The following is a 12,697-nucleotide window of genomic DNA, read 5'->3' on the forward strand; positions in this document are numbered from 1 at the left end:
AGGAACCTTGAGGTTTCTCTCATGGGAGTTTACTTGGTGCTATTAAGCGGGAAGAGGAGCCCAGAAGAGGTTTGGTTGCAGGGCTTTGGGCTCTGGGGTGGGGTTGGGGGCGGGGGGGGCAGGGGGGGGGGGGTTGTTGCCGGGTGGAGAGCGAGGGAACCTGAGGATAAAGAGTGGAGAAGAGTGGTGCTTCACTCCAAGTGTTTGCTGCCCCCTTGTGGTCTCAGGGAGTGCTGTGGTCCCAGATCCCTTTTTAACAGTCCGCTGGCCACCCAACGGTTTCACTAGCGTCTCAAATTCAGCATGTCGAAAAGAAGTCTGAAACTGGGAGTCATCCTAGACTCTTTCCTTCTCAGTTCAGTCACCAACTCTTCACCAAACCTAAGTCTCCCAGCTTAATCGACTTTTCTGTATTCCCACTGCCATTTCTCTTAATTCTCACAAATCATTTAACAACTATCTGAGCGCCTATTATACACTAGGCAACATACGAGTCTCAGTGGACACGCCCCCGGGACCCCGCGGCCGTTGGTCGAGGCCCAGTTCCCCCACCCCCTCTGGCGGCAGCACAAATTGGTTTGCTCACAAATTGGTTTGCCCCCTGATGAAAACCCTCCGTGGCTTGCCATGCCCACAGAATGAAGTCCAATGTCAGAACTCGGTGACCAAGGGACTCCCCCGCGCAGCAGCAGTCACTTCGAACGGAACCCCTTGCCTCTGTCCAAAGTAAAACCCAATGCTTCGCCTTTGTTCTTGCTGTGCGCCCAGCTGGTGACGCCAGCGGAACCATCTTCTCAGGGCCAGATCCTTCCCAACTTTGGGACACGAGTCTCTGATGGTGGCTCCTCTCCGCAGGGCTCTCTCTCCACCCCAGTAGGGATGCCCTTGCTCCAGGATGTAACATCGGAGACTGTCTACATGTTCATGGTCTCGGGACGTTCTGGCTCAGCTGACTCCTAGAAGTCCCCGCGAAACTCAGCTTTCCCGCTGAGGCACCGCTAAGCACGGCCCCTTAGGTCCCGCCCCTACACGGCGTGCGCGGCCCCGCGGCTTCGGCGCGCTCCCGGCTTGGGCGCCATCTTGGCTCCTGATCGAATTTGAGGCGTGCGCGGCCAGGGTGGTGAGAGCGAGAACGCAGTGGGGTGGGGGGACCCTGGAGGTAGAGGGAAGAGAGGGGAGGGTGGTCCTTGGTCTCTGCGGCTTGCTGAGCTCTGGAGTCCGCCCGTGGCGGTGGAGACGGCCAGGTTGTGGACTCCACTCTATGAGTAGCCCAGGCAGCCCTCCGCGTCAAGCCTCTGCTGCCGTTGCTCAGGGATCTGGGCTGAGGACATTGACACTGGGAATCTCAAGGTGAGGGGTGCATGGCCCTATCCTAAGGATCCCGGAGTGGGAGAGGAGTTCAGTTCTGTTTGAGGAGCATCTGGACGAGTTCTTGGCTCTTTCCAGGGAGCTTGGAGTATAGGAGCCTCTGCGAGCGGAGTGAGGGGGCCTTGTCCCGGTCTTGGAGAGCTGTAGGTGAGGAGCGCTTAGTCTGGTTTTCGAAAGTCTTGGGCAAGGGTGTAACCGGGGCCCAGGAGTGCAAGAGCACCTGGCTTTGGGATCCCAAACAGACCAGGTTCTGCCACTCCTGGCTGACAAAATCCGAAGGCAGAGAGCCAAGTGGTGGTGAAACAATAAAGTAATTTATTTCAGTGAGGCCAACACCGGAAGACAGCGGACTAGGCTCAAAGACGGTCTTCAAAGTGCTGAAAATACTTCTAGGTTTATATAAGGAGAATGTGAGACAAAGGTCGGTCCGTAGGTGCAAGAAGCAGTAATGGGCAGATTGATCATTGTCTTGGGGCCAGTCAAGGGGGTCTTGCTGGCATTAGGGCAGCCGTTATTGCTTGAGGGGTATTTTTGGTTCCCATCAAGGGATGCTTTGCCTGCACGATGTTTTCCCTGAGTTAAAAGATAAGCTGGAGGGGCACCTGGATGGTCTGTAGAACATGCAATTCTTGATCTTTGGGGTTGTGAGTTTGAGCCCCACATTGGGTGTAGAGCTTACTTAAAAATTAAAAAAAAATGTGGGGAGGAAAATATAAACTGGAAAGAACTTTTTTTTTTTAATTTTTTAATGTTTATTTACTTTTGAGAGAGGCGGAGACAGAGTGCAAGCGGGGGAGGGGCAGAGAGACACACACACACACACACACACACACACACACACACACACACACAGAATCCGAAACAGGCTCCAGGCTCTGAGCTGTCAGCACAGAGCCCAATGTGGGGCTCGAACCCACGAACCATGAGATCATGACCTGAGCTGAAGTCAGTGCTTTACCAACTGAGCCACCCAGGTGCCCCTGGAAAGAACTTTATTAATTAGAAAGTATAGATTAAGGTAAAAATGGAGGTTCTTGAAGTCCTTGTTTAAGGCTCATGCCCTGTCCCAAGGAGCTCAAGATGAGAGAGGCTCATTCCCAGTCCTATGGCTCTTGGGATGAGGGGGCTTGACCCTATCCTAAAGACCCCAGTGTTTGATGAATTTGGTCCTGTCTCAGGGACTCCAGGGTGGAGGGAGGGTTATGGCCCTGTCCAGAGGAATGGGGTATGTGGGATACAGCCCCTTCCCAGGGTAAAGTAGGCATGGCACCTTTTCTTAGAAGCCGGGGGTGAGGGGATATGGTCCTATTCCTGGGAAGTCTGGGATGAATAGGACCATATCCTAGAGAGCTGGGGTTGTGGGGTGTCCTGGGGCACATTTCCCAGCATTCATCTGACACTTCCCTGCAGTGGGCCGTGAAATTCAGACACAACAGCAAGTGGGATGGAGCACTACCGGAAAGCTGGCTCTGTGGAACTCCCAGCACCTTCTCCGATGCCCCAGCTACCTCCTGATACCCTGGAGATGCGGGTCCGAGATGGCAGCAAAATCCGCAACCTGCTGGGGCTGGCACTGGGTCGATTGGAGGGTGGTAGTGCACGGCATGTGGTGTTCTCAGGTTCTGGCAGGGCTGCAGGAAAGGCGGTCAGCTGTGCTGAGATTGTCAAGCGGCGGGTACCAGGCCTCCATCAGCTTACCAAATTGCGCTTCCTGCAGACCGAGGACAGCTGGGTGCCAGTCTCACCTGACACAGGCCTAGATCCCCTCACGGTGCGCCGCCATGTACCTGCAGTGTGGGTACTGCTCAGCCGGGACCCCCTGGACCCTAATGAATGTGGCTACCAGCCTCCAGGAGCACCCCCTGGCTTGGGCCCCACATCAAGCTCCAGCTGTGGCCCACGACCCCGAAGAAGGGTTCGAGACACTTGGTCCTGAAGATCTGCTGAGCAAGCTGTTCCCCAGGCATGAATGTCTATGATGGCTTTGCCTTCTCTGAGAAATCTCTGTAACTGTTCAACATCCCCAACAAGACTTGAATCTACAGAAGGGAGCCTCCCTGTCCTGCTTCCCCTTCTCTCTGGTGTGTGAAAAGGGACTGCTACAGTGACAGGTGTGCAGTCTTAGGTGGCTTCTGGATTGCTTAAGAAGGGCTTACTCAGCCTTCTCCCTACTGTGCTTCTGTCCTTTCTTCTGACAGAAATCCAGGGAGTGGTTAGGAAATAAAGTTTCTGCCTAATTGTCTGATGAGCCTCTGCTTGACCTGTGTAGAAGTGGGATTAAGGGAGGGGGAGTCCCTGCACCCCCCTGCCCCTGGTTTAGGGACATTTTTCTTTCTCTGCAGCATTTATTATAGTATAGTGGTTAAGGTCATGGTCTCAGGTAACAGACTGCCTGAATTTGAATCTGACTCTGCCATTTGCTAGTAAGTTACTGCTTTGTGACCTTGGGCAAGTTACTGCTCTGAGCCTTAGTATTCCCATCCATAAAACAGGATATATATAGTGCTTACCTCATAGGGTTGTTAATGAGGATTTTTTTGAATGTTTATTTATTTTGAGAGAGCAAGTGGGGAAGGGGCAGAGAGGGGGAGAAAGAATCCCAAGCAGGCTCCATGCAGTCAGCTCAGAGCCCATTGCAGGTCTGAACCCCATGACCCTGGGATCATGACCTGAGCTGAAATCAAGAGTCATGCTCAACTGACTTAGCCACCCAGGCGTCCCAAGGATTTTTTAAAATTTATTTATTTATTTATTTAGAGCACACGAGCAGGGGAGGGGCAGGGAGAGAGAATCCCAAGCAGGCTCCATACTGTCATCGCAGACCCTGATGCAGGGCTCGATCTCACATACTGTGAGATCGTGACCTGAGCCAAAACCAAGAGTCAGACACTTAACTAACAGACCCACCCAGAGGATTGAGCTCCCTCAATCAGGACAGAGCGCCCCTATGAGGGTTAGATGTAGAAATATGCACATATGACTCTTAGATACCACCTGGGCTTATAGTACTATATAAATGTTAATTGCTATCATTATTAATGACTCCATTTACAAACATGTATTTTCCTATCTTAGAAACATAGCTCATGGGGCATCTGGCAGGTGCAGCTGGAAGAGCATATGGCTCTTGATCTCAGGGTTGTGAGTTTGAGCCCCATGTGTGTAGAGATTACTTAAATAAATAAACTAAAAAAACAAAAAAAACCCCAGCTCAGTCTCATATCTCCCTTCCAGGCCTCATCCTTTCTTTTTTACCCCTAGCTACTCCTTTTCTGTCTCAACTTGGCCTTAGACTCTCAGACTTACATTGGTAAGGTCAGGGGCATGAGGAGAGAGGTAAAGATTGCAATGGTAGCCAGGGGTCTGCAGGGATCAGAGCAGGATTGTGAGCAATGGTAGACTCAGTGAAGAGTTGAATCAGTTGGGTCTCCCACTGGATTTTGATGTCTTCCCCAATATTTCCAGTGACTGAGTGTCCAGTCACTAGGAAAGCATAAACTTGGGGTTGTGCTGGGTTCACACTGTGGCAGGATGAGCCCGTCAATTTGAGAGTGTTGAACTGATGTTTGGCTGAGTCTAGGCAGGAGGGGATGGATTGTTGGGAGAAATCCAACAATTGGAGGCCTCAATAAGGGCTTAGGGCAGGGATGAGGGGACCAGAAGGCCAGAAGGCTATGGTCAAAACTTGAATACTATGTTCTGTGCTTTTCAAGATAGGTTGACCAGAGTGATGTGAAAGACCTTGAGGGAAGGGCAGGTGATGCAGATTCAGGGGATATTAGAGACAGGAGCCCTCTGAACTGTTGCCCAGTCAGGCCTCTCAAATACAGAGGGTCAAGGAGCATCAAATACACCCCTAGAGGCTGTGGCAGGGATTCTGGTGTCTTGCTACCAGCAACTCCTGACTTCTCCCAATTCTCTTTGTGGCTAACTCAGGTTTTTGCTCCTGCCCAGCTTCTGTGTATTGCTTTTTCTCTAAGTATCTCCACTTGTGTGTTTTCTACCATAAAGAGCTGTCTGAGCGTCATTGTTCCCCAGAGCTTTGGGGCTAGGCCACTTGCAGACTGTTGATGTGTGGCTCAGCATCCCATCCTGATCCAGCCTGCTGTGGCCAGGGTGGAATAATCACATGGAATAAGCATGCTGACCTGTGCTCAGGGGATGATTCAGTAAGGTGGTATTACAAGCTCTGGGGGTCCTAGGAAGGGTTCCCATTTGGGCAGTTCATTAAGGCACCACCTAGTAACTCCAGGATGATGGCAGGGCTTGTGTGAAAGAAACTGAGGAGGGGGTCAAAATCTCTTGATAGCTCAGAGAATCAGGAAATAGGCCACAGGAAGAATTTTAGGAAGGGAACCCGAGAGAAATAGTCCTTTAGAATCAGAAAGCTTGACCCAATTTAGGAGGGAGCATAAGAGTTGTATATAATTGCTGATTCAGTGTCTTCCCATTCAATATCTCCTCCTTAATTCACTCCAGTATGGCTTCTACCTCCATAATTTGTTAGAAAAGGTTATGCCTTGGCATGAAAGGTAAGGAAGTGGAGACAGCTCTTTCAAGAAGTGGCATTGTGAATGGGAGGAGAGAGGTGATAAATAGTTGTAGAGGAATGTGGATGCAGAGTTTTCTATTTTAATGAGTTAGAGATTTGAACATATTTGTAGGTTAATGGAAGAAGCTAATAGTAAAAGAGATTGAAGAGGCAAGAGACTCAGGATAACTCATAGAATGAGACTCTGCAAGGGGTAAAAGGGAATGGGATCTAGAAGCATGGAGGTATGGGCCTTCCAAAGGGAAGAGGAGAGATGATTCCCTGTAAATTCCCAGGGAAGAAGTTGAAGATGGGTGTGCATACGAGTGGGTGTGGAGGCAAAGGTGGGACATGAGGAAGTTCAGAAAGTTCCTATTGATGTGGGAATCCAGCTCTGCTGCTGAGAGTGGAATGAGGAGGCTGGTGGGAAGGAAGTATGGGATCGTTGTTGCAGGAGAGATAACCAGAGGGTCACAGGAGGATGACCAGGCAGGGCTAAAAGCCCAGGTAAGGCTGGTGACCATGAACTTGTAGTGTTATCAGTCAGGGTGTGTGAGCTTCAGAAGCATCCATAGGACAGGTGAGGACTCAGGAATCACTGTTGCATCCTTCCAGACTAAGGTTAAGACAGGCAGAAACGATAGAAGAATAGTGAGGAGACTAGCAAGATGTAGTGAAGAATCAAGGAATCCAAAGTGGGTCAGGAGAGAAGTAAAGATAGGGGTAGGGGTCACTGTCCTGGACATCCCCATGAAAATGGGGTGGGATGGGATGAAATGGAGTAGCTGAGTGAACTAGGACAGGGCATTGTCACTACGCATTTCTAGGGCTGTTGTACCAAAGTATCACAGATTGAGTGGCTCAGAACAACAGAAATTTACTGTCTCACGGTGTTGGGAGACTAGAAGTCTGAAGTCAAGGTGTCAGCAGGGCCATTTCCCTTTCTGAAACTTGTAGGAGAATGCTTCCTTGACTTGTCCTAATTTCTAGTTTGCTGTTAGTCTTTGGCTTTCTTGGCTTTTAGATGTATCACTCCCGTCATTCATCTTCACATTTCCTTCCCTTATGTCTGTTTCTATGTCCAATTTTCTTTTTATAAGGACACCAGTCAGGGCACCTGGGTGGCTCAGTCAGTTAAGTGACTCTTGGTTTTGGCTCAGGTCATGATCTCACACCCCACATCAGGCCCTGGGCTAACTGAGCCTGCCTGGGATTCTCTTCCTCTCTCTGCTTCCCCCTCCGCACGTGTGCACAAGTGCTCTCCTCAAAATAAAACTCAAATAAATAAATAAGGACACCAGTCATATTGGATTAGGGCCCACCCTAATAACCTCATTTTAACTTGATTACATCTGTAAAGATCTCATTTACAAACAAAGTCACCTTTTGGGGTACTAGGGGTTAGAACTTAAACATATCTTTTATGGAAAGAGATAATTCAATAGTAGTTAAAGGATGAGATGGAGGAGTTGTGGATTTGAGAGTTTTGGTTATGGGCCTGGGAGTGGATAGCTGAGTGGCCTGGAGAGAGAGTCACTGAAGACAAGGTTGAGGAATTAAGAGGCTAGGGAGGGTGGTGATGTGTGTGTTGGGGGCAGGAGGGGGGCTTCAAGGTGGGCAATGGGGTCATCCAGGATGGAATGTGCTGAGCATTCTCACTGCTTGCCTTAGAGGTGGTGTGTATAGTGAGTTTGTTCCCCTTGAAATGGGGACTTAAGACCACAGTATGACTGGAGGGGTTATATACCTGCCACATGCAAGCAGGCACCAAATCCTGCCAATTTTACTTCCTAGGTGTCTCCATTCCCACAGCTTCTGTTGTTTTGTGCCTCTCAGCATCTTGTAACATTCTCCTTACTGGTTTCCCTGCTTCACTCCCTTCTGAGCTCTCCTCCAAACCAAGCCACTAACTTCTCCCTTTGTTTAGAATGCTCTTCTGACAGATACCTGCATGGCCATCTCCCTTCCTCCTTTAAGCCGTCACTCAAATGTCACCTCAGCAAAGGCCTGTTCTGACCAATCCATTTAACACTGCAGCCAAGCACTTTTTCTCCCCTTCTAAATATAATTTACTTCTTTAAAATAGTGTTTTGTTTATTGTCTGTCTCCTCCTGATGAGAATGTAAGCTTGGAAAGGGTAGGAATCTTTTTTTTTTTTTTTTTTTGGTGCAAAAAAAAAGTGATTTTATTAAAGCGTGGGGACAGAACCCATAGGCAGAAAGAACTGTGAGGAATCTTTGTTTTGTTGACTAATGTAACCTAAGGATGTTGAACACTTATTGGCATATAGTAGGTGTTTGATGAATTGATGACTGGTTAATATAAGAACGAATGGCTATTGAGCCTCCAAGTGTGTGGCCATACCCAGATCCTGTCATTCTCCCTCAGCCTTCCCATGTCCAGATTAGAGGACAAAATCCAAATTAATTCGTTGGATGGTCTTAAAGGGCCTCCTTGCTTGGTCACTGCCATGGCGTAGTCTATCTTTGGCCTAATCCCTTTTGACCTGGGCTCTGGGCATACTAACATCTTACTCTTCTGACATGCATGAGATTTTCTGCCTCTGAACCTTTGCTCTTGCCATTTGTCTGCTTGCCACCCATCAAGAGTGTTCAAAGGACACTAGTAATAAGCTCTGAGCGCTTGCTCCTGAGGACCTATCTCTCCACTCCCAAACCCCTCTCAATTTGGGATAAGGCCTGATTCTGTAAGGTACCTCCAGCTACCACTTCGGTCCTTGCACTAGGAAGGTGGTGTATGGTTGCACTTCTGAATATGGGCACAAGGTGGCAGCATTTACAAAGGGCTAGCCCACCCTCTTGCAGGGTTTGTACAGAGGTTGCCAGGAGATTCAAGACCAAGGTACTAGTCTAGGCTTGAAATTTGGCCTCACTGGGCTCAGAGATCTCTCATTTGTTCCACAAACAGCTAGTGATCACCCATAATGTGACAAATATAGTCACTGGCTTCAGAACCTCTAGCCCCAGCTATAGCCACGTATATAGGGATTTTCACTATTGGTATAAGTACAGAGATTAGGGAAGTTCATTAGACTTCAGGAGTTCAGAGCCCTCCGTCCAGTCTTTAGGAAGAGTCAAAGCTTCAAAGAAGAAGACATTATGCTTGTGTAGAATCTTGAAGAAGCACAAGAAGTGAAAAGGATATTCTTGGTAAAGGGCAGGCATGAACTAAGGTATAGAGGTGAGAAAAGCACAGAGATCATCACTGGAGCATGAAGTTCAAGGCGGGGAGTGTGAGGAATCAAGCTCCAAGGTGGGTGGGAGCCAGACTGGAAGGGCCTGAGTGTCTGGCCAAGGAGCTTGGGCTTTTTCTTGAGGGTGATGGAGAGTCACTGAAGCCTTTAAGGAGGAAATGATGTGGTATTATCAGATTGGTATTTTAGGGAGAGCTCTGGCTGCTACAGTGTAGAAAATGGGTTGGGGGCACCGGCAGAAAAGTCAGTGAGGAGGTTGCTGTAGGGATCCAGGGGGAGATGGTGAAGCCAAAATTATGGCTGGAGCAGGCCTTAGAGAAGCTCTCCTAGCTCACAGGAGCTTTCATGGCCTGGCACTTTGAAAGAGTTCTTGGCCCTTGGCACCCACTTCCCTGCCATTTAAGCCACCTCAGCCCTTCTGTTTCTGAGGTTTCTTTTGGCTCTACCTTAGTTCCCCTGGTTATCCTGGTTGGAACCAGTGTTTCTGTCAGTTTCCATGTGGGGCCCTCAACTTCCTTAGGTCCCACTCTCTTGGGAGATCTGTCAACCTTCAGCACACCTACATCCCAGCCTCCCTCAGTGTGATCCTTTCATGCACATCCTTCTTTGACAGAAACACCAGATAGATATGTGACTGAGAGGCCTCCTCCACTAGGGCTGTCACTCTCCGCCATTGCCGCCCCCACCGCCCCCAGCCAGCATTCATACAAACATATGTGTGTGCATACACATATGCGTGTATCATTGACAGGACTGATGCTGAAGGAAGGGCATCCCTGGCAGGCAGAGGAGTGTCACCTGAGGAAATGTCTGGAGGCAGGAAAGTACAAGGGAGTGCTTGGGGAGCAGAGGGGAATGTTGTTAGCAGGGTCTGGAAGGGACTGGTCAGGGCCTTCAAGGTTGGGCCCTGAGCCATGACCAAATACTGCAAGCAAGGGGCACCACAGCCAGGTTTTGAGCAGAGATTGGGAGAGTCACCTTCCTTCAGTCTCATGAATATGCACAGAACCTGTTGAATTATGCAGACCGAAAGGATGTAAATGTATATGCAAATTTTCTGCTGCCCTTCTTGTTGCTATGGAAACCAAAGAATAGCAAAAGGGGGCCCAAACCCTGGGGAGACCAGACTGGAGAGACTGGAGACCAGGAGGATCTCCTCTGTCGCCTGCTTTTCCCTTTCCTTCTGTTTTAATCTTTTTCTTTGCCTCACTCTTTGTCTCCGGGCTCTCTCTTTCCATCTCTTTGCCCTTCTTGATCTTTCTGTCTCTATCTCTATTTATCCCTCCTGTTTTTTTTGTTTCTATTTGTCAGTCTCTGAGCTTCTGTCTGTTCATGTGTATATATCTTTGACTCCATGTCACTGTTGCTCTATGACTCTGAGACAATGTTTCTCTGTGACTTCATGTCTCCCCCTATCTTTGTGTCTTAAATTCCATGGCTCTCCCTCCTGCATTTCCCTGTCTCCATGTCTCTGACTCACATCTTTTTTTCTCTGCATCTCTATTTTTGTGTCTGACTCTCTCTAATTGTGTCTATTTCTTGGTCTTTCTTCCAAGTTCTTTCCCTTCTCTTTTCACTCTGATTCTGTCTCTCTGAACTTCTTATTCCAATGCTTGTCTCTGATGGGAAGGACAGGAAGCTGCACATCTGTTCTTGACTGATGGCCCAGCCACCCACATGTTCAAAGATTCCTAGGTGCTCTCCCCACATAAAATCCTGTTGCAGGTCTGGCCCCTGTCAGTGTTGCCATTGGACCCCTGTGACAGGCCTATGCTGGCTGCCAGTACACCAGGGTTCCTGTTCTAGCCTTTGCCTACTGTGTGACCCTGCCTAGTGTTTCTCTCTCTGGATCTGTAGTCCCATCTCTCTCGAAGCTGGTGGGCATCTTGAGGCAATGAGGTATAGAGAATAGAGAAGTGAGAGGTGAGTCTTAGTGGTTCACCCATCTGGCCCTCTGCCCAAGGGCTGACGTGAAGGGTCTGGCTGGGGCCCAGGTATGAGGGTGTCTAGGGCTAGTTGAGACCAATCCTGGCCCCCAGAGAAGACTTCTTGCTGATCCACAAAATCAAGCAGCAGCCTATCCACAGTCTATCCATGCTTCTGCCTGTTGCAGACTTAAACATCCAATTACCTGTTCAGGGTCCTTTGTTTGCCCCTCTGCCATTGATTGGGCTTACATTTATAGAACACCTATTCTACGCCATGCTTCTGCCTTCACAGGTCCACAGTGATAGAGAAATGTCATCTGGGCTTTTTGCATCTTCCCCCTCCCCACCAAGAAGGGTCTCTTTGGTCCAGGTGGAAGGAAGAACACAGACCCTTCAACTCCCATAGCTTCCTATGTGGAGTGGGCTCATTCCTGGTGGGCTCATTTGTGGGTATAAAGCATATGCAGCTGCAAAAGTCATGGATCAAGGTTAGGAGAAACAGAGACACAGAGATAGAGACAAGAGTAACTGGATCTATGGAGGCAATATGTCTCCATACAGGGTTTGGGATGGGGTATAGGAAATTTAGGGCAGGACTGAGGGTGAGGGTGGGCCAGAGTATTTTGAGGGCAGGTAAGCCACCCTATGTAGAGGTGGAAGCTTCCCCTTTCAGCCCTGGGCAGGATGCCTTAACCTCTAGGGAAGCACTAGACATGGGGGATCTGGCTGGGGCCCAGGTGTGGGGGCAGTCAGAGCAGTCAGGGCAAGCCCCCCTCCTCCAAGAGACTGCCAAGCTAAGCCCCCAGCTCTCCTGTCTCGCCAGAAAGGACACAGACATAATCACTCTTCCCATTGACTGTGATTCACCCATGTTCAGGCCCAGGCGTGATTATGCTGTCAGGAATTCCATCTTTGAATTAAAAACCTCCCTGGACACCCTACCCCACCCCACCTGGGCCAGTTGTGCCAATGGGTGTTGGAGCAGGGTCAAACAAGGCTGTCTGGAGGGCTTTAGGCAAAGCCACACATGGAGAGAAAAAAAGGGATTAGGGGAAAGATGGAGAGTGCGAAAGACTGAAAGATACAGGAGACATAAACATTGATGGGTAGAAAACCAAAGCCAGCAGATGAAGGGGGCTCTGGTACCCACCAGGCTGGCACTGAACACTTGACTGGATTATCTCATTTAATTGAATCCTCACAACAGTCATAGGCAATAGGCACTATTATGATCCCATTTTATTCCTGAGTTAATTGAGGCATAGAGACATTCAGTCATTTCCCTGAGGTCACAAAGCCAGTAAATGGTGAGTAGGTATTTGAACATTTCAGTCTCACTGAAGAACCAAGAAGACAAACAGACATAGAGACAGAGGTTGGGACAAATTCTCACACCACCACTCATGGCAAATCTGGGACTCCTGGAATCATCAGGCAGCTGTTCAGGGGAAAGCCTTCCCACAGGCTGAAGAACATGCAGCTTCCTATCCTTTCTATCAGAGTCCAGGACTGTGACAGAGAGAGACATAGAGGGAGAGAGAGACAAAGACATCAAAGCAGGGAGAGAGATGGAAGGGGAACTCTGTGCCACAGAATTCCTTATCTGACTTTCCTCCTTCCTGCCAGGTGTGCAGCCTGTCCTGCCCCTGAGTCAGA

General features: G+C 49.2%; 1 protein-coding gene across 4 annotated transcripts; it reads left to right on the plus strand.

The window, feature by feature from the left end:
- Nucleotides 1–152: 152 nt before the first annotated feature.
- RPP25L (ribonuclease P/MRP subunit p25 like) lies at nt 153–3,610 on the plus strand. Of its 4 annotated transcripts, none has more exons than XM_015073133.3 (3): nt 153–1,120; nt 1,447–1,515; nt 2,779–3,610. In XM_015073133.3, exon 3 carries the CDS (start codon nt 2,813–2,815, stop codon nt 3,302–3,304), a length of 492 nt encoding a protein of 163 aa, XP_014928619.1. In that variant the 5' UTR covers nt 153–1,120; nt 1,447–1,515; nt 2,779–2,812; the 3' UTR covers nt 3,305–3,610. The 4 variants fall into 4 exon arrangements, with proteins under 4 accessions (XP_014928619.1, XP_014928598.1, XP_014928613.1 ...); XM_015073127.3 differs by lacking the exon at nt 153–1,120 and adding an exon at nt 1,127–1,350; XM_015073112.3 differs by lacking the exon at nt 1,447–1,515 and having other exon boundaries at nt 154–1,120.
- Nucleotides 3,611–12,697: the final 9,087 nt, after the last annotated feature.

Source organism: Acinonyx jubatus, chromosome D4 (assembly GCF_027475565.1).
Source record: "Acinonyx jubatus isolate Ajub_Pintada_27869175 chromosome D4, VMU_Ajub_asm_v1.0, whole genome shotgun sequence".
Lineage (NCBI taxonomy): Eukaryota > Metazoa > Chordata > Mammalia > Carnivora > Felidae > Acinonyx > Acinonyx jubatus.

Coding starts and splice junctions, on each gene's coding strand:
- RPP25L (XM_015073133.3), top strand. CDS start 2,813: ATGGAGCACTACCGGAAAGCTGGCTCTGTGGAACTCCCAGCACCTTCT.